Here is a 26,631-nt window from a genome sequence, read left to right as displayed (position 1 = left end):
ACAGCCATATTTATTTTTCAGGTGGAAGCAAAAATTCTGCTAAATAAGCAGGTGATAAACAAAGCACCACATTTATCGGCAGTGTATCGCTCATCGATAAATAAGAGTTTCGTTGAAATTTCGAGAGAGGATCCGCTATTTTCGCGGTAGTTAAATTTATTGCGTTTGTCTATTGTATGAATTGTAGTTGCAATAAATTATTCAAGGTGTTTTACAGAGATATGTTACATGACAAGTGGGTGAAATTGAGTGTGTGTTAATAGTAATATTATATTCATGTGTTTCATGTAGTAAAATGGTTATTTTTAGAGCTATATGGAAAATGAGGTATGTAAAATATAATCACATTTTACTTTTCAGGAACAGTAATATTATATTTCTCTCCCAAGAACATGCATTAACTCATATTACAATCGAGTTTTAATTTACAATATTTGGTATTTTATTTAAAGTAAATAGATGTTTGAGATCAATATGCATTATCAATAATATAATGTTTATTATTCGTATTATTATGTTTTCTATTTTAGTTTTTCATTTAAAATAAAATATACTTCTATATCTCTTTTTGTTTTTTTTTTAGTTAATGTTTAGAACGAAATTTATTATTATAGTTAAAATTATTTAAATATCATATATACAAGATTTTTCGTTTTAATAATAATCCTCTTTACCATCAAAAGGAGTTTTTACAAAATATGTTGTCAAAGTTCCTTTACCTTTTACGTATGTCGGTCCACGACATAAAAGATCATATCCTGCATTGATTAATATTTTTGCACTATCTTCTGTTACTTGAATTTTTCCCATTTCTCCACAACTATCCATTCTTGAAGCTACATTTACAGTGTTGCCCCATATATCATATTGAGGTTTTTGAGCACCAACTACTCCAGCTATTACTGGTCCATGATTCAGACCTGCCATAATAAACAAAAGTATAAATATAAAAAACTCTTCATTAAAAATACATTTATTTATTTACCTATTCGAAGTTTAAATCGTTGAAAAGATTCTCGATTGATTTGATCCAAAACAGTCATCAAAGAAATAGCAAACTCCACAAGAACAATAACATTGTGTTCTTCTTGTTTTGACAAATCCTTAATAAATATTCATAAAAAATTATGATAGAAAAGCAATGGAATATTATTTTGTAAGAAATAGCTTACCTTATTTTCAATATCTTCTTTTCCAGGACTAAGTCCAGAAGCCAACATATAAGTACTACCAATTGTCTTTATTTTTTCAATGCAAGAAAACTTTGGTTTAAGTAATAATTTGTCAAAATCACAGATAATTTCATTTAAAAGCCGCAGACATTCCAGTCCTTGTTTGTTAACATCAGTCTCATCATAGAATTCTTTATAATTAGGTATTGAGGCAAACATGACAGCAATACTATTATATCGCTCATGGTATAGATTTTCACTGTCTCGTGTTGAAAGGAAATGACGAGCTACATGAGCAGGAAGAATATTTTCTAGGAGAATTTTATTAATCCCTCTCATAGTTTCTACGTCATCTTGTTCTATTCTGAGTTTCGTCTCCCAAAGAAAATCAGTTCTTGCTGTATATTCAAGCTGTCTATCAAGAACATGAAATATTGACGCAATCAAGAGAAGTGAATAGCTTATTTGAACTAAATAAGGAATGCCAGAAAATCTGTACAGAAATTTATAATAATCATTATTGTTATGTACAATTGTCAAAAACAAAACAATAAAGTCTTTCTAACTTACTCGACTTCATTTTGATAATAAAGAGCAATAGCTGGAGATTGGGAGAATACTATGAGAATGATAACTATTGATCCAATCATAATAAAACATTTTAAAAGAAAACCTACACGAAGATGAGCCCATGCAACAACTAGAGCTATTACGGATGAATATAAAAATGCCTAAATAAAAAACAAATTATTACACTTAACAATTATGGACAAACTGATCATCAATTAAGTCACATTCATATCTGAGTACTCACTGGTGTAATAGAATATGCATCATCATTAACATCAATTAAACTGATGAGTGCTGAAGCCACTGCAAGCCCAGCAGTTATAAGATAAACCATCATTCTAATTCCTCGACTCAAAATCACTGATTTATTAAGATTATTCGTTGTGTTTATTCTATTAGCATACCACGACATTCCAGTAAAAATAGTAAAAGAAAATAAGCCTGCTCCAAAACAACCATAAACTGTAATACTTCTGTGAAAATAAATCATAAAAGAGTATCAGATAAGTTTTTTTTATAATTAGCAGTCAGCAGTATTCATTAATTATGTTTACCTGGGTAAATAAATTATTTGAATGCAAAACATCATCATATAGAGAATTTGCGCTACAATTACATACCAAAGGTATTGAACATCTTTCTGATCACGATACATATTCTCTTGTTTTTTATCTCTGAACCAATATGTTGTCGTTGACATTTCATTGTTATTTTTGCAGCAACGTCTATGTTAAATATTAAAATAATTGATTGAAAAACTACTTTACAATTTAATTATCAACTATTTTTATAAATAAACTTACTTGATGTTGAAACAGCTTGAATTATGTGTCAGAATGTTTGATTCAATCATTAGTATGCTCTAAAAAAATCAATTTTTATACTTTTTTGTAATATATTTATATAAAATTCGTATAAAAAAAGTTGTTACCGTTAATCCAATATTTTTTGCCAGCATTGCTTCTGTAATGTTTGCAAAAGGCTTATCTGCACCCCAGCATTCGACATACTTTGTCATTTTACTGCTTGGACGCGATCGCGATGGTATTGACCCCGATTTTGGTAATTTCCCATTTTCCAGTTCATTCTTTTCTATTACTTTCTATTGAAAAAATAGATAAGAGTAAAAATTCAACGAGAAAATGTTTATTGAGTTTGAAAGAAAATAATACAAATAAAAAGTAAAATTTATTGATATTGAAAGAGTAAAATTAAATATAGTATTCTTTAAAATAAGATATTGTTAACAAGTGACATTGAGTAGTAAATTGATGATCATACGATACCTTGGGTGGTATTATGAGAAAGGTTTCAATCTTGTGGTCTGCTAAATAACTTTCTCGAGTACCTCCATTACCGGGTTCGACTTCAAAACGATCATCCAACTGATCAAGTGTAGCTTTTGTAATATGAACTCTCCTGTTAATGAAGAAGTAAAAAAAAAATTAAAATTTTTTTATAAAAACTTTGACAGACAATTTTTATAATTAAACTTGATCATTTGTTCTACATAAATTTAGTTATTAATTAATTCTCGTCAATGAAATGAAATGGATAATTTAAAAATCAATGAGGAAAACATGAATAACATAGAAGGTAATGTGTTTTATATGAAAATATTAAACTCACCCTGGAAGTCCACCACTCTCCATATGATTGGCGAGAGTGACGTCGTCGCTCCAAACGTCAAACTGCCATTTCCGCAAGCCAAGGACGCCACACAAAACGTTTCCGGTATGAATACCAATCCTCATATCAACATTGAATCCCGTTGCTTCTCGAACAAACCTTCATTCAATGCAAGAAAATAAAAAGCTGCGTGAAAATATTTGAATGGAGTTGTAAATATATGGAAAAAATATTCAACGTCGTGCAAGATTACACCATAGAACGTTAACAATAGACCTGAATTTAATATACGTTAAAAATTCAAGAAGTTAATTACCCTATTCCAAAAGCTAATCTAGCGAATCCGCACTATAACTATAGTCATAAAAGTTTAAAAATATTTTTTGTTATGAGATTCAATTTTTATGTCTTTGAATAAGTTGATAGAACTTCCCTCAAGTTGAAAGAAAAAAATATTTCGAGAAAAAATATAAAAAAAACTTTTTAAACACATTAAGAAAGTCAATTCTATTTTCTTCACCGAGTAAACTTTGATGATTTTTTGTTAAAATTTTTCTTTGATTAAGATTATTTTTTAATTACAAAATTGTATAGTATTTTAGAGTCAGTTCATGTGTTGCTTACCTGATAGCTTCAATCATCTGTAGCCCCATATTTACACAATTATAAGCATGATTGGGTCGTGAAACAGGTAATCCTGAGACACAATAGTAGCAATCTCCTAGAATCTTGATCCTCATACATTGATTATCCTACTTAACAAAAAAGTATATACCACTTTAAGCATTTTAAACACATCATCTCAATCAAATAGTTTAGAAACTTTAAAAAAAAAAATATCAAATGACTTTAAAACCCTTCTCGTCAGGAGAAGTCTCAAAGGGAATATTTCTTGAATATATCTCTCAAAGATACTTTAAAGAATATATTGACGAGTTATCTATTCAAACTTGAGGGTGTCTTTTATAGAGCTTTTTTCACTAGAAAAACATTTTTCAAGTCAGCTAAAAATTTTAATATTTTTAAAATTCAACAATCATGTCTATAAAAAATTGTATGATTTTTTTCATTCAGATAATTGAGAATCTATTTTAAAATGTAGGATATCGTTTTATTTATATATTTCTGTATTTAAAGAAATAGTTTTCATCCATTTACTGATTAATATTCAAGGGCTTTATAATTCTTCCAAGAATAAAATAAAATAAAAATCAATATTAATTTTAAAGACAAGTATATAATCTGTCGCACTTTGGTAGAATTTACTACTTTGATTTTCCATCCCCGAATTAATTTGCTACAGGGTGTGATTTTCCTTAAGAGCAATCGCTACTTGAAAACAGGAAATTGGCAACAGATAGCTTCTATCTCATTCTTTCGTCAGAGAAATTGAATTAGTAAAATTAAGCAAACTTAGATGTTAATTAAATTGCTTAATTAATACAAAAAAAAAAGATTTTATTAATAAAAAATTTTTTAAAAATAATAAAGAGCCTGAAGATAATTAAAGAACATCCAAAAATCTTAAAAAACTTTATGATAATCATGAAAAAGCTCACAGGTTGAAAAAAAACTTGAAGTATTTTGTTGGGGAATGCTTTTTTTTCACCACAATAACATACAATTTTACTTAAATGAAACAATATCACTAAATAGAATGTTTCGTTGAATGCTCTTTTTGGGCAACTTCAACTTTATTTTCTTTTTATATCCATTGGTTTTCTTTTTTCCGCTAAATCTTCTCTTCTATCTGAGCCATTTAATCTCGTATGTTATAAACGTAAAAGATCGTTTAGATACATTCCAAGATTTAAAAGAAAAGAGTGGTGTTACAATCGTTCAGTACTAAATAATCTTGCTCAGCAACATTTTTGTTTCTCTTTAAAGACTTTTTTTTGTTATTAATTTGATTACTTTATCATTTTCAAGAGATACTGACTTAAAATTACGATAATGTCAGACATAAATTTCACAATGAAGTAAAAATCCGGTAAGTTACTTAGCAGCAACATGCAATAATCTATTTATTTTCCGGGAACAGGTGTGTCAGAAGCTATACAATAGAATTTAATGCATTCTAGTATCATTACTCTCAGAAGTGAACCTCTTTATTTGGTCTAACAATGATCATTTAGTGTGTTTAAAGAGTACTTAATTATTTAAAAACAATCTAAACTATCAAAAGCAAACGATAATTTAAGAATCAGATTCATAGTTTATCAACTTGTGAATTTTAGCAATTGATATGTAGATCTAAAAATGCATTCATCAAATATGTAAGCATCTATTTTATTATGTATCGATTTTTTAGTGAATTTTCAACGCTGAAATAAAATACTTTCTCGATAATCGAAAACTATCTATAAATGTTTCATTGTTGATTAAATTATCATTTCATGACTTTTAGACCTTCAGCAGTCACAATGTAGGAATTATAATGCTATCTAATTGAAGCAAAGGACAATCAATAAAAATTTCATGACATTCTGCAGTAAAATGTGTTTTATTAATGAACTTGGAGTAAATCAGTTTATAGACTACGATGGTTATTAATTTACTTTTATATTTAATTATTACAATGTCAATTTTATAGACTTTAAAACTTACTCATATTAACAACAAAAAACATCTTGAAATATATTGTAAATATTATCTTTTAAAAATCAATAAAATAAGTTTGAAATAATATCATCTTGGAAAAACGTAAGGAGATAAATATTAAATTGACAAATTCTATAGATGGTTTTTATAAAAGAATTTATGGTTGCATTGTATGTTTCCATCTGTTAATATTTATTTTATTTCTATGAGTTTGAACGTTTGCCCAGAGAATTAAACAAATGATAGAAAGTTATAAATAAAGATCAAAATATTAATTTATTATCAGAATTTTCGAAAAAATATGGTACTCCACTTATTTTATTTTATTAAAGAAAGGTTTTGGATTTTTTTTAGATATTTAATTTAGACAGTAAATATCAGTTACTCTCCCATTTCAACGTGTTTCCCCTCAATTGGAGCCTAATTTGTCGGAAATAATATATTGTCAATAAAATTTATTATAAAGAAAATACTTTTTAATATAAATCATTAATTTCTGGAGTATAACTAAATCTTCTGGATATTCAACATAAATATCTGATGATTTGTCCCTCATCATTTTCATATGATTTTATACAAAGCCATAAATCGAAAGCTTCTGATTGTAGGGCAATAGAATTTTTGACTGCAAGGTAAAAGCAGATTTTCGAACTCAAATTGAATCTAACAAAACTTGTAGCATGAAGCAAAAAAGATACATCTCAATTGAAAACCTATCTCTACTTTATTGAATAGAAATATATCACTAGCAAAACTGAAACATATACGTCTTTTTCTACTTCCATTTAGTTATCTTTCCTTTGCCCTTACCTTAAGTCCTTTTTATCCCACAAAAAGTATTTTTTGGTTTATTTATTTGCCACCGATTTTCTTCAACATTTCAATTTCACTAAAATTTTTAAATACCTGTTGTTTTTATAATACACATTAATTGCAAAAAATCTTTACCTGAGCAATTTGATCAAATCGCCCGAAAAGTTCGTTGAGAGTTTGAACAAGATCCGAAGCTGAAAGTTGCTCAGAAAGTGGAGTGAAGTTGACAATGTCGGCATAGAGTATGCTAGAAAGAAAATGTCATAAATTAGAACATCCTCGAAGATGGTAATTTAATAGTTTATCTAGTGTTAAAGTAAATAACATTTGACTTTATATAAAACTCATTAATTCTTTGATGAAAGTTCTTATGAGTTATATAGACAAATATTATCCAGTTCAATATAAGTTATTAAATCAGTTTTAATTTCATTACAACTATTATTTTCAAGTGGATACATATTAAATGTACCTGACGTTATTATGTCGTTGAACATACATATCATGAAAGCGAGTTTGCTTGTGCTTGCTCACATCCTGACAAGCATCAGCCATCTTCAACATAATACCGCGTTTTACCTGCAAGAGTAATAGTATTATCATGTAAATTTGGTAAACAAAAGGAAATCAAGAGACAAATAGGATCGAGGCATGATCATCCAATATTGTAAGATTGAAAGAGAAAGCTAAAACAATAGTGATTTCAATAATAATCATTGTAATGGTAATAATAGTAGCTACCATAGGGCATCATCTGGTTCGATTGTACAAGACTTTCATAAAAATACATATGTATTCATAAATACATATGTATAATTTCCTTCACTGAAAAAAATCTTATTGACAAAAATAAATAAACTGACAATAAGATAAACCCTTTTTCGAAATCAAATGAAAAAAAGCTCAATGAAAATGGCACTAATCTTTTTTTGTAGTTGAAAATAATATTTAACATTTATTTTTATTAAAAACTTATACTATATTATTTATCTATTATTTATTTTAATAGAATAAGCTTTTTCTAGATTTTAATAAATTCATCTTATTGCTAAATAGATTTTTTGATCGTACTATTAACATCACTTTTCTTCATTCTATAATTAAAAAGAATAGCATTTTAAATGTTTAATATTTACATTTCTTCATTGTTATGATTTTTATTCTTATTTTTTAAACATCAAAAGATTTAAAATAAAGCTAGTAATGGAGTAAAGATAAAATGTTAAAAAATGTTTCAAATATTATTAAAATCATGGTCTTTTGAAGTTACTTTCAGTTGATTTATGTATACCATTGGAATAATAACTGCATAAAAGTAAATTTGATCAAATGTATTTAAAACTTTAATGAACAATGGTTAAATGAAAGAAATTTATTGGAAAAATGTTGAGCTTGTCAACAACCTACAAATAATCATAGAATTCCTCAAGGCTTGGAGATATTTAATAATTAAAATTATGCTTTGTACGGATAAGACAGAGAATAAAATAAAAATTGAATTTTTAAATCATTATTAACTACAAATGGTTAAATAAAAAAGTACTCTAACAATAAACAAGCTGTTTTAATAATTTAATATCAACAGATAAAAAATATAATACGAATTCTATTTTATAATTGATAAAAAAATCCATGATTCTTCATACCTCTGCTGCTATATAAGCTGGTATTACACTAAGTAACAGTTGTTCTTGTTGTTCTCGTTCACATTCAAGCTTTATCCGAGAATCTATGACAGTTTTTATACATGTAAATGTCCGTTGATGTGCTTGAGCAGTTAGAATTCTGTAATAGACTCCAGCTAAAATGGCTACAAAAAGGAATACTGCATCTGCTATGACCTTTTTGAATAGATAAAAAAAATACAAACATTCAATTAATATTTATATTTTCAAACGAAAAGTAATTATACAACATTGATAATATTTTAATAAATGTAAATTATGGCACAAAAGAAGTTTAATCACCTGATAATATGTATCATCATCAGTTGTCAAAACCATAACGACTCCTCGAATAATATGTGCACCAGCAAGTATAGGAGCAATTATGCTTAGTTGATAATTTTTAATTGAGGGGAGAACAACAATTATTGCTAAAACACATGCAAAAAGTGGAAACGGTCCCTTCAATATTACAACACCAATGCCAAATATCAATGCAGCTAATAAACCAATAATAATTCTAGTTCGTGTTGATGTTGAAATCAATGGAAACTGTACTATCACTAGAAAACTTAAAGATGATATGGATATCGTTGTTAAGATTGAGACTTGTACCACAATATTTTTGAGATCCTGAAAAAAATAACTTGTGTCATTTCATTGAATTCTATGTGATTGAATTTATTAACTAGTCAGAGATCATTTTAATCTACACTTATATTCAATTGTAACTGATCCTATTCAATCTCATATTATTCGGAATAATAGAATTTGTTAGATTCTATTGAGTTTGATGTTGTGTTTCATAATATTCAACTGAATCTTTTAAGATGGATATTAGAATTATGTAACGTAATGTTGAATTCAGTCTGATATTGATATGATGAATGAAGTAATTACAGATAATAATAACGTGTGTTTAATTGACATGAATTTATCGATATTCATCAACGCATCTCAGTGATTATTTTCTCAACAACATCAACTGATAAAACAGTTACTTGTTCATAATCTAGATCAGAACATCATGGAATCAAATAACAAATTTTTCCAGCAAACTCTTTTTTCAAATTATCTTCAATCGATTCTACAGTATTTATTTATCACAATAAGGATTAAACCTGATTGACTTGATAGAAAATAAAATTGTCACATGTCACGTTATGTGTGTAAACCTCTAGCCTATTTGCGTTGCATTCAATTGACTTTGAAATAGCAAGTGGTCTTGTTTTTTTATTTCTGGAATTTTTGATGAGAATTTTTCCAACAAAAGCTTCGATAAACTTTTAAACAATTACTTGTTTTATCGATTCGTTTGAATTTTACTGCATGATGATAGTTTTTAAAATTTTATTTCAACTTAAACCAAAGAGTACATAGGGTTGAAGTAATTTTTCTACTGTAATAAAAAGAGCTTTGTAAAATATCAATATCATACATATATAAGTATGCACTTACGTTGGCGTGTAAAATACACAGAGTGATGAGTGCAATAAATGAAGCTACAGTACCAACGAAAAGTGTTCCAGTATAAAGTGAAGCTGTCACCCTACCCTCACATCTTTCCCGTAATTCTTGCAATGCTTTCACGTTTGTATCTCCAATGTTAACTGGATATTCTGCAAGTAAGAAGGTATATAAACAATTATATCATTTTTTTGTGCTAAAAATTAATGAACAAGTAGTTAGATAGATTTTTGATCAGACATTCTGTTTTCATGTCTATTATAAGAATCAAGTGATGCACCTGTTCAATTTGTGACAAGTATTAAAAATAAATAGTGAAGTTTTCTAATTTCAATTCAATCTCGATTCTACGATTTTATTTTATTAAAGCTATTTTTCATTTTAATTCTCATAAAAAGCTATTAAACACTAGAACATTGTTACAAGTTTGAATAATATCAAAGTTGCCACACTAATTCATCAGTAAAGTTTACAAAAGTTATGAGAATTGAAAGAGAATGTCTTATATAAAGTTTTAAAGTACAATTCATTTTCTTATAACATTCAGTCTCATTTATCGAACACTAACTTTGCATACACATATATTTCCATTTTCAATATCATATTCCATAAAATAAATTTACACCAAGCCCTCATAAGTCAAAGTTTCAATTCATTATTGTAAAGAAAATATTTAGTTACAAGCTTAGATACAGGTGGAGAAGATGGAAATTATCATTCTCAATAATGATTAGTATAATTTTGAGTAAAGTGTTGATACCAATGTTGTAAAGAAATTTCAAAGTGTCATGATGGCAGAGGGAAAGATGAACAGATGTTACTTGAGAGTATGAGAATTGTCTGAAACATTTCAGCTTGTAAATTATCGTGCTATTTTTGGCAAGTTGCCAACACCTATAGCAGTTGTTAGTAATTTACTCTAAAAGTGAAGCTAAGAGAAAATATCTAACTATATAATCTGTCTTTTATAAATGTTCATTAACCATCAATAATCTGAAATTTCGATAATACCTAAAATACAAGTATGATTGCACAAGTTCAAAATAATGATTCTATTTAAACATTTATGATAATTAGTTATGTTTCAATAAATAGCTTATTTGGATAAACAAAAATTTTTATTATTTTTAGTTTATAATTAATTTCTACTTTTCAGCTATGCGTTATTACAGTTTATCCATTGGCTAAAAATAGTTAGCGTAGTATTAAAAATAAATAAACGCATCTGTTAAGTTGCAGCATGGAGTTTTAAGCTGCAAGAATGGAAATAAAAATAAAATTTTAAGTCTTTGATATGAGAAATTAATAAAAAGAATCAATTTCTTTATATTTATATAATTAATAAATGGAAAATTTTGAGATTTATTAGTAACGCTTTGTTACTTAATAACTGAGTGACTCAATGGTTATCTAACTTGTTCAGGTCAATTAGTAATTAAATATAATTCTACAGTTCAATATCATCAAACTCGTTATGATACAACTTTATATTTATCTTATTTTTTAACTTTTTTTAGTTAAAAATAGTTTTTAGATAAAGAACAGAAGTTTTAGAAAAAATGTGAAAAGCTCATTTGTTTTATCAAAAAAAAAGTTCTGATGTTCAGAATAGAAAAAAATAAATGAAAATTTACTTTAAACTAAATTACAATAAAGTCGTCTCTAAGGTAGTTAAAAACTTGTCCTTTATGCGTAAATCTGCGTTACTATTACTTTTCTTTAGTTTTCTTCCATTAACTTAATCTTTACGTATCGTTACTTTACCTCTTGTTCAACACTAGAAATATTTTTATCCATTAAAAATGACCTATAAATCTATTATGAATGATCAAAAAAAAATCTAATCTCATAAATTTTCTAAAGATAAATAAAATTGTAGACTTAAAATTTCCCTTTTTTAATCATCATTCATTCTCTCTGAATACTACATTACGAAAAATAATACAAAAGAATTAGATTTAGAGCAGACACATCAAGATGAAAAGGGACAAGGGTCAGATTTATTATTATGATTATTATCGTGCAAGAAGAAGTTAGGGATTGTTTCAATATCAACGGGAAAAAATCGTGATTGTCATGTTGTATCATTCCAAGTCTAAGTAGAACTCACCTATTATTTCCATGCTTTTAAATCAAACAATTATTTTATTTTTCCAATCATTTTCTACGTCACGATGAGTCGTGTATGATCTTTATCGCCTATTACACGTTTTTCTGTTTATTATTTATTAACTTTATTTTTTTTTATAATTCTTTTCCTTATGCACACGTTCTATTATATATTTATTAAACAATTAGTGTAAATAAAAATAAATGTGTGAGCATGATTCGATCTTTCAAAAGTGTTGATAGCCAATGAATAGTCAAGTACGAGGAATTGAGCACGTTTTATACAGTTTACATTTTTTTTATGGAAATAAAAATGAATGCACATTCAATAAATTCATCCAAGATAGAAGTTATTCAAATAACTTTTATGAATATTATTGGTTAAATTAATAATTGGTGGTATAAACTTATCAGGGTAGTACCTTCTTCTTCCTCCATGCTGTCTGATCTTTTGTTAATGTTTGTACGTTGAAACTTGCTAACTTAGTGGCACTTTCTATCGATGATTCACTTAAGCTATCTCTCTAACGACGTTAATTCATCTGTACCAAACTCCAGGGTAAGTGTCATATGCTAAAGGTATATTCATTAACAGTTAAAACTCTTACATTTTCACACTCTTTGCACTAATATTTTTCTAAATAATTATTAATAACCGAATATCTAATCATTTTGATCACTTGTTGAAAACTTTTCATAGAAGTCTCTTCTCTAACTACTTTGACTTCCATTTATAACTAAAAATTCAATAAATTAAACTATTTAATAACAGTGATATGAAATAGGATTAAATGGAGAATTTATTATCAATTATTCCCATAATTGTAGAAATAAATAAATGTTGTTAGACATCGGCCGTTATTATTAGACGATGAGACCTCGATTAAAGCTCGCGAGGTCGCGAGCTGGCGCTCGGCGTTTTTCCGTCCGCGTTCACGGCTACGGCGCCTGCAACTGGTGGCTGAATGCGTGCAAGCTTCTCGACAGAGCTTGACTATAGCGCATTTGTGATAACTTGCTAAAGACAAAACGCGCAAGAATCTGAGCAACGGTTCTGTCTATTATTCTTACTACAACGTATGATAAAGCAACCGTAAACATCGGATCAAAAAAAAATGATCCTTTGGATTTTATTAAATAGACTCCAATTTCCCTTCTAGCAAAGCTTTCAGAATCGTTTCTTTTATTATATTATTTTGTTGCACTATAAAAGTCTCTGTTCAATCCAACTTCTTTTGTTATATACCCACAACATTCCCTGAGGAGTCATTATAATTTTTATTACTTTTTTTGTATTCAAGTCATTTTCTTTTCTATCGTCTTTAGTTAAAAATATAATTATATATACAACGACAACGCCCTTCTAGCTCTTTTCATTAACTTGATTAATTGAACAATTAATCACTCTTATTGTTTTTATGTTCATGTGGTCTTAACAAGAATTTTTATTTAATTATTTCCTCCATTTGCACACTTATAAGTTTGATGTTAGTTTATGTGTTTATAATGTAAATTCAGGAAGCATAGCAAATTCTTAGATTACTGTTTATTTGAAAAATGAGTGATATTAAGTAACATAAAAGGTAGTGGTTTTCAGAAGAAAAATTCTTTTTGTTGGCATAATGGTCTTGGTGTAAGTATGAAAGAGTTTTATGATAAAAGAACCACTTGTTGTGTCCGCTACTGGTTTTCATGTCAGCTGGACATCAGTATTATGTATGATGAGTTATGTTGACTTCTTGAATTGATTTATCGTTAAAGATATTTTTCATATTAATAAGTTGTTAAATATATTTAAGAACTTAATTTTATGTCGAAAAATTAGAAAGATCAACTGGGATACATGAATTAAACTTTTATATGAATTATCGTAGAGCTCAAGTGGCTTTCAATTCTCAAGATATCAATCGCTTCTTCATTATGGCGCTTCTAATTCTCTTTCAATTCCGAGAAATTTAAGCTGTTGAATTGGGCCGTATCTACATTAATAAAAAAAAAGTAGAACTAAGATAGAATAACGTATTAAGACAATTACAAAATTTTATTACATGCATACCGATAATCAAAAAATAGCTCTTCTCCAGGTTGAATGTTTCTGTTTGCAAAAATTCCAATTCTATGGTCTCCGTTTACCATCAAAACTTTCGCATAGCAGTTAGGATTGATTGAGTGGTTAGCAAATCTTATTTTGTTGCCCTTCCGTGTCGCATCGACGACGTAGTCTGTAAACGATGTGACATTATGATCGATTATAATTATTCAGGATGAATATAAAAAATAAGGTAATGTAATTTCATACCATTATTGAGATTGAAGAGAAAGCTACACTTGCGTTTATCATAAACTTTGCCCCGTCTTTCAGCTTCATCTTGACTGATTATTTCACCACAATATTCTGATATGAAGTCATTTTTTGAAGCTGGTTCTTTAAGAAAAATTCCCCAACCAGCTATATCGGATCGAGCCACAAGAAGGTGTTTGTGAAGTCTTCGTTGAATATTGATATTTCTACACGAATTTGCCATAATGTAAAACTGATCAGCACCACAAGTCTGACATAGATCGGGATCGCATTCACGGACAGCATGATAACAGGGGCATTGTTTCGTATTACACTGAGCTTTGCATCGACACCCGGGAAATCTATTTTGACATTCAATACTGCATTGACAGAACTTTTCACAGAAATTAAGTCCTTTTACACAAGGACATGAATCGTCACATTGTTGACCAGGATGGTCACAGGGTACATAGTTATGGATGTAAACTGGATCAGTTTCTCTTCTTTGCTGAATTTTTTTACCATGAATTGACCAAATTCTTTGCTTTTTCTTTTTTTTCCGAAAAGAGATAATATTCTCAGGAATTTCAAGTGAAGGAATTTCATGACCTTCCTTTAATGCAAAATCGTAAACTTCTTTACATGATTTGGTAAGAATTATTTGCGCAAGTGCACAAGGATTACTAGGAAATGCAGGGTAGAGAGCACGGAATAAACTTTGCTCAGATCCTGTCCATATAGACTTTTGCTCACTTGTAACGCATTTATCGAGATCAAATAACGTAAATGGAAATTCTTTATCCTTATTTTCATCCTGATTCCCATTATTTGTAAAATTAGTATCATGGTCTCTATTATCTTCAACTTCTACTGTACACACAAAAATAGATCATGTTATAATTTGTCATAGAATAATTTTGAAAATTTTTTACCTTGATTACTAGAGTCATTGAACTTATGACTATCAAAACTGTCTTCACTGCTATCCTCATACCCAGTATCTATGCTGACTGTTCTTCTCGGTTTATTATTTTCTTCCATTTGTAATCTTTCTCTCTTCATTTGTATTTCACTTAACTTTTGCTTCACTTCTTCCAAGTGTTGATAACATTTATCTCCACATGGTTTATCAAAGAGTTTGAGAAAAGGTCCTTTTCTGTGTTCTACCTTTGGTTTCAAATGATGAACGTCAACACCTCCGAGATTAAAAGAAAAATAATAATCAGAACACAGATATTGAACTGATTCATAAATATTATTAATGCTTACGATGTAAAACACAGTCATATTTAAAACATCTCCTACAGAAGAGAGTATGAAATGAATGCATTGTTTGACGTCTTGATGTACTTTTTGCTTCTACGCCATCAATATTTGTAATACTTTTTAGAAATAATGTTCCCGGATTTGACTTTTCTGTCAGACGGATGTATTTTTCTCTTAATTCTTCAGGTTCCCCTTTTTCAGGAAAAAGAGATGCAATAGCCTGTGAAGAATATGATTTTTAATCATGTCATTTTATTTACTTTGTCATCATTAATCTTACATTAAAAATATTTATTGATGGTGATCGGCGAGAAATTTTTTTGTTACCAACATCATTTGGAGAGATAAATTCTTGAGCCTTTTTTATTTCGGTTTTTTGTTCTACTTTTTCTTTATTAATTCTTGGAGATTTTCTTAGTTGAATATTTTCATATCGTCGCAAAGCATCAACTAGCTCTACAAAAAGTGTATCATCTAAGAAAGCTGATTTACCATGAACCTATAAAAGTATTTATTCAATATCATCATCATTGATAAAATAAGATTACTAAAATAATTTAAGGTACTTTGCCATCATAATTTTTTATTAATTCATCAATAAATTTTTCATCATCTTCGAGTAATTCATCTTCCATATACGGAATATTATGCAATACGGTTTCATCTTCAACCATAAAATTTTGTTGTATAGGAGCCCATGAATACATAGCTGGTATTGGTATAACCATATTCATAGTTTTTATGGAACCAGTTTGAATATTTTCATCTAAGTCTTGAATATTTGCTTCTTTCACAGTTTCAATGTGTGTAGGTGACTTTTGTTTTGAACACCAGACAGCGTTTCCATTTGTAATTCTCTCATGTTCAACAACCTTTAAATCTAAAGAATATACTTTTAATATTCAAGCGAAAAAATTTATTTGAGTATAAAAAATTGTTACCCATTATATTTTGACAATTTTGTTTCCAAGCAAGCTTTATATCATCCTTTCGTTTAAACTTTTTCATTCGCCTCAAGTTCATGTATTCATATTTCACACGCCTTTTCCACTCAAAAACAACTTTAACCTTTGTCATTATTTATTAATGATTAAGATTTTTCGCAATACACAGTCAAAATATACAACATTAAATTCAACTTCGATCTTTTTTAGTTGAAATTTCACAGCATACTGCTTGATAATTTTTTTTCTGAGTAAATTAATTTTATTTTGATCTTTCTATTGGTCACCACACTAAACATAAACAAATAGACTATTTTGATTATCAACCTTCATGTCCTTCAGATATCTGAATCTTTAAGATGCCGTATAAACAGAAATAATCTTGTTGTTATTAAACTAAGTAAATAGTATAGTAGTAGCGGTAATTTTAGACTATCGCAGTCCCTTTGTTTTTTTGTTTTTTTTTTACAAAATAGTAGAAAAAATAAGTCGTAGTAATCCTAAAGTACAGAAGCGTATTAATATAACAATTTACAGAATTATGAAATTATTTTTGTTAAAAAAATTTTTTTATTGAATGTCAAATAATAATTTATTTTGAAACATTGATAATAATTTACAAAAACATTTTATTTTCGTAAAAAATTAAAATGAATAAAAATAACTTTCATAAACAATACTCGACAAGTATAAGGAATATAATGATATTAATTTAAATAATTGGTTAGTATGTAATAGGTAATTACAAATTATAAAGTGAAGCTTAGAGCTTTAATAGGTCATTTTAATTGATTAATAAAATACGATTATCTCTAACATTAATTTACAACTAGGTCTTATTGTTAAATATTATAGCAGCTATAATATAGCTGAGATTATAAAGTTCTTAGATCGACTAATAAACTTCTTTGACAACTTTTTATCAATAAATTATTGATTTAATAATTATGTACATTACTCAACATAATTTGAGCAAGATTTTCTCATTAGAGAAATTCCATTTCTCTTTCAATTCCGACGAATTTTAGCTGCTCGGTTGGTCCATATCTACATAAAAGTATAAATATCAGTTTTTTAAGTCTAAGTTCAAATTTTTAACACTTTTTATTGACTTACCTGTAATCGAAAAATAATTCTTCTCCAGGCTGAATAGCTCTTTTCGCAAAAATTCCAATTCTATGATCACCATTCACCATCATGACTTTTGCATAACAGTTAGGATTGATAGAATGGTTAGCAAATCTTATTTTGTTGCCTTTCCGTGTTGCATCAACAACAAAATCTGTCAAAAAGTTAAATTATATTATTATCATTATTATTCATCCTTCCATGCAAAAGTAATGTATTTTCATACCATTATTGAGATTGAAAAGAAAGCTACACATGTATTTATCATAAACTTTTCCTCTTCTATCAGCTTCATCCTGGCTGATTATTTCACCACAATATTCTGATATAAATTCATTCTTCATCGCTGATTCCTTTAGGAAAATTCCCCAGCCAGCTACATCAGACGGAGCCATGAGAAGATGTTTATGAAGCCCTCGCTGAACACTGACGTTTTTGCAAGAAATTCTAGTAATATGGAATTGATCAGCACCACAAGTCTGACATAGATCGGGGTCGCATTCACGAACAGCCAAATAACAAGGGCATTGTTTAGTATTACACTGAGCTTTGCATCGACACCCGGGAAATCTGTTTTGACATTCAGTACTACACTGACAGAATTTTTCACAGAAATTCTGAGCCTGAATACAGGGACAAGAATTATCGCATTGTCGTCCGGGATGATCACAAGGAGCAAAGTTATGTACATGATTTGCACCGGAATCCTTTTTGAGTTGTATTTTTCTACAATGCATTGACCAAAGTCGATGCTTCTTCTTCTTCTTACGTGGTGGGGTATAGTCTTTCAAGCTTTCAATTTCCGGAATATCATGAGATTCTTTTTGTGCAAACTCGTATACTTCCTGACATGTTTTTGTTAACATGATTTGAGCTAACGCACATGGATTTCCTGGAAATGCTTTGTACAGAGCACGAAATAAACTTTGCTCAGAACCTGTCCATATGAGTTTGGTTTCTGACTTTGCTTTTTTATCGAGTTCAAGTAACGTAAACGGCGATTGATGATCAGGTTGTGCTTGTTCTTCAGCTGCTTCCGGTTTAGAATCTTGATTTACATTTTGTTTGAAATCTGTATAATAAAATATTTATTTTCTCTACAGCTCTTTCAAAGATTTAAAACAACTTAACAATTACCTTGACAACTACCTCCTTGGCTGTATTTGTTACTATCATTACTATCTTCGCTACTCGCTTCATTTCCTGAATCAACGCTAGCTTGTTTCCGTACTTTACGGGGTCGTTTATCATCACTTTCTTCTTCTTTGTCTGCAGCTTGAGCGGCTAATTTTTCTTTCATCCCTTCCTGAATAATGCATCAAAAAAATCCTTTGTTATTTCTACCAATTTATTCACGATTAAATATGTAATATAAAAATTGTATAATTTACCAGATGCATAAAGCATTCGTCTCCACAAGGTTCTGAAAATGGTTTGAGATCTGGCCCTTTTCGTTTTTGCAAATTCGGTCCTGGATGACAAACTTGAAGACCTACGTAATAAATAAAAATAACTGATTAAAAATAGAATAAATTATTTAATAATTATTTACTTGAGATGAACGATGAGTGAATAGTGATAGATGAGTCCTTGTAGATACCTCTGCGCTATGTAAAAAAAAATCTTTGGATAAAATAATACTTTACCTTGCGGTGGTATTCCTCTAGTTGCTGTATACAATAAAGAATAATAAAGAAATAGAGTTAATTAATTAATTTATTCTATCACTGCTTTATCGCCCGATAAATATAATTTAAATAAAATTTATTATTTAAAAAAATCAATAAACTAAAGAACTTACGATGAAGAAAACAGTCGTATTTAAAACATCTACGGCAGAACAATGTGTGAAACGAATGCATGGTTTGTTCTCTAGGAACACTTTTAGCATTGATACCATCGATGTTAGGAGTACATTCTGGTGGTAATACATTAGGATCTGAACGTTCAGTTAATTCAATATATTTTTCTTTCATTTCTTCTGGTCTACCTTTATCAGGAAACATACTCGATATGGCCTAAAATATAGATGGGTCATTAAATATCAATTTTTATAAAAAAATTAAGTGTTATAAAATATTTGATTACTTACATTAAATATATGCATTGATGGAAATCGCACATTTCTTTTATCTTTCAATTCGTCATTTTTCTCAGTTTTACAGTCATTGCGTAAGTCTCCATCTTTTTTATCTCGGTCTTCTTTGTCTTTAGGTTTTTTTACTGCTTCCCTTTCTCTGTCATCCTTTTCATAGTTCAGTAAAGCATTTACTAAATCCACGAATATTGAATCATCCATAAATCCTGATTCTCTATCCCCATGTACCTACAAAAAATTGACAAATGATCAGAATAAAGTTTTGACTTTAAAGTGACTGAATTATTGATATACCTTGCCATCATAATTTTTAATAAGTTCTTCGATAAATGTTCCATCTTGATCAAGAATTTCATCCCCCATATACGGAATATTATGTAATACAGTTTCATCTTCAACCATAAAATTCTGTTGTATTGGAGCCCAAGTATACATGGTAGGAATCGGAGTAACTGCGTTAATTATTTTTACAGCACACATATCAAAATCGCCATCAAGGCTTGTGACTTCAGCTGTTTTCATACAAGATAAATGAGAGGGAATGCCGGCCATAGCTAGCCACACAGCTTTTCCATCAGCCCATCTCTTTTGTTCCGTAACAAGAAGATCTAAACAAGTAGAAAAATGAGGAGAAGCAATCACAACAAAATAACAATTTAAATTAAATAGGAATTAAATAGTTATATCGTAACTAAATATTGTATTATTATTAAAAATTAAAAAAATAAATATTCCGTCATTTACCAGTCATAGTTTTTCTGTTCTGATTCCATGCGATTTTGACTTCATCTGCCCTTTTATACCTTTTCATCTGTCTCAATCTCATGTATTCTGATTTCACGCGTTTTTTCCATTCTGCCGACACTTTAGCTTTCGACATGATCTTCGACACTATTTTATTACAAACCCTATTATATTTACACAATAAATATAATAAAATAATAAAGATTTTCAACTTCTAATGAAAATAAAAACTCTAAATTAACTTTACTCCACCATTAGTTGTTGAACAAAAAAAAAACATAAAAATCGATCTTATTATACATGTTTTAGAGGGAAATGCGGTGAGAATTCCTCTCTTTGTGATTTAGTTGCTTACGTCACCGTTTGGCAGCAGTGACGTTTTTAACTACGCCATCTCACAGCAGTTATTTTACTCACATACTAAAATAAATCTGTTGGTACAACGGAAAATCCCGTAAGTTTTTCCTTTGACTCATTTTGAAATGTACTTTGCCGGCTTACAAAATATTATCTCAAAAAATCATGTCACTTGTTGCTCACACATTCGTTTTATGAGTTCTTTTGCCCATTATTTTGATTGCTGGTTGATGACGTACAAACCTCGTATAATATTGAGCAGATCATTACATATTTTGGCGGCAAAGATGCTAGACAGTTCGCGGAATTGCGAAAGTGAGTCAAAGTGTAAACAAAACTCGATCCAACGCCGTTGTTTATTTTGGAGTATTATCTTTCTTGGTTTGTTTCTTTCTATCTAGTGTTGCAACTTATTGAGTGGTATTTAATCTTTAAAGATGAAAAGAACAATAAACTTTGAGGTGTATATTGAGTAAAAAACTTTCAAAAATTGTTGTTGAAAATAAAAGTGTTTTATAATTTTTCAAAAAGTCAGAGTGTGAATGCAGTAAAAGTATTTACTAGACTTTATTATTACTGAAATGAACTTAAATGTCACTGAGAGGATGTAGATAATTGAGTTGGTAAGTTTACTTCATTTATTAATACTATTTTTGAAAAAAATTTCCATCGTAATTATATTTTTGGTTTAAATTATTCATTATTTAGTACATCGCAATAAAATATACACGGTACCACTCATTGTACGATAATCTCCACAATTATATGAGAAGACATTTTGCAACAAACATATCAGTCATTCTTAATTTTTTTTTTTATATTCACAAATTACATTAGAATTTTGCGAAAATATAATCAAAGTTTCAACTTTTTACATAATATTCATTATACAAAGTTTGAAAATAATTTTATATTCCTTTCAACCATCATCAACGTATTTCAAAAACATCAACCTTTGGCAATGATTTTCCAAATTCTCTTCAACAAATTTTCAAAAAATCATAAAAAATTTTACTGCTAAAATTTAAATATACAAAATTATTATTTAATAGAATTATTGATTATATTAAAATGATATAAAAAATTATTTTTAAATTGTAACTAGGATTAACAGATAATAGTTAATAAATACTCTTATTATCCTTACAAAGAAACGAATTATTAATTCAATTGATTTGATATAATACAACAAATGGAATTGAGATTAGTTTCCCTTCATTCATTCATTCATTATTATTTTATTGATTTTGTTTTCAGTATACTTATATTTTTTAAATATTTATTATAATTTTCTCTATCATTACATGAATGTTTCTCAAGCGATAGTTTAATACTCAACACATAAGACATCACATTGATTGTTTTATTTGTATGACAATAATGTTGCACGTTAGTACTACTAAATATTTTGTTTACTTAACTAGAAGTGTTAAGGGTATTTTTTCCCCAAGTTCTCTACAAATTGTTCACGCATTCTAATTGGCGTATTTTGAAAGAGACAATGATACAAATGATACATATATTTTTCTTACATGATTACTACATGTTTCAATAATTTATAGAAATGTGAAGATAAAAGTCTTCTTTAAATCATTTGTTGGAAGAGAAAAAAATATAATTATTTAAATGTCTTATCCTTAATATGTATAATATCTATGTATACATATGGGTCCCGAATAATTATTTCATATATCATCTTAAGCTATATTATCGTGATGTCCAGTAAACTGATATTCGTAATTTTGTTTTCTAAACATTATATTGGACGTTATTCTAGTATTCGTGTCTGTACATGAAAAATGTATTGATTTGAAGTATATGTCTTGTATTATTGAATTTTAAACCTCCACATCTTTATCACTGAATTATTCATGAATTCATCACTTGACTATTTCAATAATTGGATACCGAATTATTCGAGCATCGTAATTATTTTATGACATTTTAGGACAAAAAATATATTGATTCACTGATATTATATTTATTCATTCGAACATTAGAGTCTTAGTGAAATTATAAAATATTTGGCTAGTTATATTAAAAAAAAAATCTTTCAGATTGTCAATCACTTAGAATAAATATGGTATAGATATGCGTAGTTTTTTTCAAACTATAAATTAATAAGAGAAAGAAAAAGTTCAAAATATTTTTACAAGCACAATACATAATTTTGGTTAATTTCAATATTTTCGAAGCAATTTATTAGAGTTTTATGAATCATTAATATTATTTCAATTTTTTATGAGCCGTAAAGTCGATTATGATTTTTAGGATAAGCTTTTATAATATTTATACATATATTTAAGGAATTTTATATAAGTTTTCTACATGTAAAGTTTTAAAAGTTTAAGATTGAAATTTCGCAGTTGAAAATCAATGTGCGGCTTGAACTTTAATTTTTTATTTTCGATTGTCAAATAGATAGATTAGCAGTACTCATTCAGCTTTTAATGGACATTTTAGTTTTATGATTATATTTAGTTAAGCGTTAGAAAAGAAAACTCTTAGTCATGTTCAAAAGTCAAATTTAACAAGATTATATACTAGGCCATTTCGTTTGTAGAAAACATTTATTTAGTTTAGATAGTAGTTATTTTCAGTTTTCAAGTAAATATTGAGTAATTATGTATTATGTATTAAATAGTAGTTTAAAGATATAGTTTAATTAGAAATGTTGCAATAAATAGTCCTTATCATTTTTGAATGATACATTATTATATATATATTCATTACATTGTTTTATATAGATTATTCTTCAGTTAATAGAGGCCACAGGTATTCGATGCTAAAGGTAGAAAAATTTTCAAATTTTAATGAAGAACTTTTTGATAAAAAATTGCAATTTATAGTTAATAGCTTCATTGCAATAGGATTGTCCCTTTCAAAAAGTTTTCGTTTCTTCGCAATTTCGACATTTTCTAGGCCGTTATTATTATTGTAATAGTCATTTAATTTAGCATAGAGAACAACAAAAAATTTAATATTTAGATGTTCGATTGAAGGTCATTTTTATAATTAAACACTTCATATCATATTATTTGGTAACGCATTATACACAACATTATCAATATTTTTCGATTTTTTTCAATTTCGTGTACAGATTTTTTATTTCATAACTAACCCTACTATACACAAATATTAATCTCAGATAGATTTATTCATACCTTTATAACATTTGTTTATCTATCGAATTGTCTTCGTTTATTTCATTTATTATGTTATCTATTATTTTTAAATTTTGTTTAGTTATCACTCATATTGTTTTTCAAACCATTTTTTTTGTGTTTTTATAATATTTTTTTTTTTGGGTGAAATGAGCGCATTAAATCCCATATATTCTATATCTAAACATTGATCTATCAATTTTTGGTAATCTGTAATTTATATCTGTAATTGATCTGGAGTATATTTGAAAATAAATTATCAGAAATGCTCTAATAATTGTTCTTTTGTAGCTCAGTTCGAGAAATACTGTGTTAAATAATTAACAAATAATTAGAACGTAACTTTACATTATTTTCTGGCAAAGTAAACATTATGACCTTACATCATTAAAATTATAATACGATAATTATACACATATTGGCCGTTAATGTTCTACTTTCTTTATATTAAAGTTAATTTCAGAATTTAGTTTAGAAAAAAATCTTAACTCGACCCGCGAGTTAATAAGTAGTCGCTAATTTATTATTACATATATATATATATTTTTGAAAATTTTAGAGAAATAATGGAAAAAAAAAAAAATCTATAAAGTGCCAAGAACAAAGATCCAAAAGTTTATTAAGATTGAGTTTTTTGCGAAAATTGCAAATTACTGACTCTTCAAAAGATTGTTAAACTGTCGTTAAGATGAAAAACTTCAATATTTAATTTTATTCTAGTACTTTTTTTGTTCCACATTTCTCTATAATTTTCTGCCCATGTTACTTATACATTCAACTTTGACTAACTTTCAGAATTAATCGTTATACTTATTAGGCCTTTACTTTTTTTTTTTTTTTAATTTTTTACTTTCATTTATCGTGCAGATTTAGTTTCAGGGTTGATTAAAAAATAAAGTAATTGAATGCACATTAGTTTCGTATTATTATTTGAAGTATTATGTAGAATGAATTATAAGTGAAATTCAAAAAGTTATTCAAAGTTTTTTGTTCACAAATGAAAATAATTCGTTGATAGAAGATAGAATTTTCAATGTCTCTAACAACGTGGTGTTTGTGTAGTTCACAAAACTCGATCGAACCCTGAATTGGATCAACCAAATGGCAATGAAAATTAGATATCGATCGACTTTTGTTATCAGCGTTAAATACACTTTGTTTTTTAATGTCATTTTTCATCTTTTCCTCATCACTGGCATCAATGCCGTTATATTTTCGGGAAAAATAGACCCTTTTCTGATGCTACCCAATATTCAGTGACTCCATAAATAATTACATTAATTATTGATTATCAAGATTCTTTTTAGAATTTTCAAATGAGCTCTTAAAGTTATAAAATATGATATAAATAAAATAATCCTCCGTTATTTAATTCTTCTACCCGTTTACATGGCCTGAAGCCTTCTGCAGGTACACCTTTTATTGCTTAGTATCCTTTGGTATTGCCATAGTTTTTAGATATTTTTGCATTATCACGCGAAAACCAAGTAATTACACTTTGTACATTCTATTCTTCTGTGCTCTGGTAATTTTATTTTCAAACACGATATCTATTTTTTTAATAAAATCTTCCAAATAAATTGAGTTTCTTTTGTATTATTTCATTGACAATATAATTCTTTAAAAGTATAGAAGAATATATCTATATGTATATATTTTTTATAATTACATTTTTTATCAGGAACTCTAGTTTTTAGCATATTATTCTTTCCCTTTAGTATATCTTTGCTATTACTCTGTTGAAAAATATAATTTATTTACATATACCTCTTCTCTATTTGATTGTTATTTCTTTTTATGAATTCATAAAAATATTCAGTAGTATATGATTTCTGTCAATGAAATAAAACAATAAGTAAATGAACCGAAAAATGATAAAGTCAAATTAGAGTTTGATAATGAAATAATCACGAGTCACTTTTTTCTATCAGGAAATAATTTTAATCTCTGACTCAGTCTCATCTTTAAGCAAAAGGCTCAATCTGAGATCGAGTTCACCAGCTTCTAGGGCCCATTTTTCCCTTAACCATCATGGGGAATCAGCCGTTTGCGTCCCAAGTGTATGAATTGGAAAAATTGAATACCATCCTACAGTAAGTTTAGTTAATGGCAAACGATCGAGGTCAACTTCAGCACCACCCAGTCCTTGGTTACTTCCAAAGCCTTGCTTCTTTTCCCAAAGCATCACTAAGAGATTTCGTCCAAGTGCGTCACAACTGCCATACTTGAGGGTCTGCCGATATTGAGGATTTCGTGAATGGCGAATTACCCGGGTTTTCCTTTTGTGCAACCAACGTTCTCCATCACGTAAATACGTCTTCACATAAGTATCTAAAATGTATTATAAAATCTATTATAATAATGATAGCAATCATGGATTTTTTTTTGGCTTTGATACATGAAAAGTACGAGGAAGTTTTTTTTATCTCTTTTATATTTTATTTTATATTATATTTTAGATATAAAAAATTTACGGTAAAGTTCTAGAAATTTATTATGAAAATAAATTTTTGATTAAGTAGAAAATATCATGCTTTAAAATTAAGTAGGAAAAAATAGAAGTGATAATTATGAAATAAATATTGAAGTGAAAAATAAAAATAAAGTTGACACAAAGTGAATTA

The 26,631-nt window shown here is 28.1% G+C and overlaps 5 protein-coding genes across 10 annotated transcripts in view; 1 reads left to right on the top strand and 4 right to left on the bottom strand.

The window, feature by feature from the left end:
* Positions 1 to 445: 445 nt before the first annotated feature.
* On the bottom strand, positions 446 to 13,118 carry Adcy2 (adenylate cyclase type 2 Ac76E). Its single transcript, XM_035086027.1, has 17 exons — positions 12,448 to 13,118; positions 9,908 to 10,068; positions 8,753 to 9,082; positions 8,432 to 8,626; positions 7,258 to 7,364; positions 6,921 to 7,032; positions 3,996 to 4,123; positions 3,372 to 3,530; positions 3,029 to 3,161; positions 2,674 to 2,844; positions 2,546 to 2,604; positions 2,297 to 2,467; positions 1,987 to 2,215; positions 1,743 to 1,903; positions 1,173 to 1,665; positions 986 to 1,103; positions 446 to 920 (listed from the first exon to the last, which is right to left on the bottom strand). Exons 1-17 carry the CDS (start codon positions 12,461 to 12,463, stop codon positions 655 to 657), a joined length of 3,009 nt encoding a protein of 1,002 aa, XP_034941918.1. The 5' UTR covers positions 12,464 to 13,118; the 3' UTR covers positions 446 to 654.
* A 438-nt stretch (positions 13,119 to 13,556) lies between these two features.
* Positions 13,557 to 16,913, bottom strand: LOC118068575 (histone-lysine N-methyltransferase E(z)-like). 2 transcript variants are annotated; one of them, XM_035086064.1, is made up of 8 exons: positions 16,514 to 16,913; positions 16,139 to 16,452; positions 15,853 to 16,071; positions 15,576 to 15,792; positions 15,239 to 15,502; positions 14,325 to 15,176; positions 14,082 to 14,247; positions 13,557 to 14,004 (listed from the first exon to the last, which is right to left on the bottom strand). In XM_035086064.1, exons 1-8 carry the CDS (start codon positions 16,647 to 16,649, stop codon positions 13,944 to 13,946), a joined length of 2,229 nt encoding a protein of 742 aa, XP_034941955.1. In that variant the 5' UTR covers positions 16,650 to 16,913; the 3' UTR covers positions 13,557 to 13,943. The 2 variants fall into 2 exon arrangements, with proteins under 2 accessions (XP_034941955.1, XP_034941956.1); XM_035086065.1 differs by having other exon boundaries at positions 14,325 to 15,173.
* Positions 16,914 to 17,212: 299 nt separating this feature from the next.
* Positions 17,213 to 20,821, bottom strand: E(z) (histone-lysine N-methyltransferase E(z)). 4 transcript variants are annotated; one of them, XM_035085971.1, is made up of 10 exons: positions 20,487 to 20,821; positions 20,037 to 20,350; positions 19,737 to 19,970; positions 19,446 to 19,662; positions 19,291 to 19,314; positions 19,036 to 19,136; positions 18,794 to 18,950; positions 17,871 to 18,716; positions 17,633 to 17,798; positions 17,213 to 17,563 (listed from the first exon to the last, which is right to left on the bottom strand). In XM_035085971.1, the coding sequence occupies exons 1-10, from the start codon at positions 20,620 to 20,622 to the stop codon at positions 17,503 to 17,505; spliced, it is 2,256 nt and encodes a 751-aa protein (XP_034941862.1). In that variant the 5' UTR covers positions 20,623 to 20,821; the 3' UTR covers positions 17,213 to 17,502. The 4 variants fall into 4 exon arrangements, with proteins under 4 accessions (XP_034941862.1, XP_034941861.1, XP_034941864.1 ...); XM_035085970.1 differs by having other exon boundaries at positions 17,215 to 17,563; positions 18,782 to 18,950; XM_035085973.1 differs by lacking the exon at positions 19,291 to 19,314 and having other exon boundaries at positions 17,215 to 17,563.
* A 350-nt stretch (positions 20,822 to 21,171) lies between these two features.
* The window catches only part of LOC118068379 (serine/threonine/tyrosine-interacting protein-like), a 62,499-nt gene continuing 57,039 nt past the window's right edge, over positions 21,172 to 26,631 (top strand). The window contains exon 1 of the mRNA XM_035085733.1: positions 21,172 to 21,466. The gene's annotated coding sequence lies outside the window, so the exon portion shown is untranslated. The remainder of the gene's footprint in view (positions 21,467 to 26,631) is intronic.
* Positions 23,097 to 26,631, bottom strand: part of Fife (regulating synaptic membrane exocytosis protein fife) — a 51,513-nt gene continuing 47,978 nt past the window's right edge. Inside the window, exon 23 of one of the 2 annotated variants that reach the window (XM_035085726.1) lies at positions 23,097 to 26,338. In XM_035085726.1, the coding sequence (XP_034941617.1) occupies positions 26,037 to 26,338 (302 nt within the window). In that variant the 3' untranslated portion in view covers positions 23,097 to 26,036. The remainder of the gene's footprint in view (positions 26,339 to 26,631) is intronic. The other variant, XM_035085727.1, reaches the window with a different exon arrangement.

This window comes from Chelonus insularis, unplaced genomic scaffold (assembly GCF_013357705.1).
Source record: "Chelonus insularis isolate UGA/USDA-ARS -01 unplaced genomic scaffold, ASM1335770v1 contig_3_pilon, whole genome shotgun sequence".
NCBI lineage: Eukaryota > Metazoa > Arthropoda > Insecta > Hymenoptera > Braconidae > Chelonus > Chelonus insularis.
The sequence above is the reverse complement of the archived record's forward strand: the minus strand, read 5'-3'. Positions and strand labels throughout refer to the sequence as shown.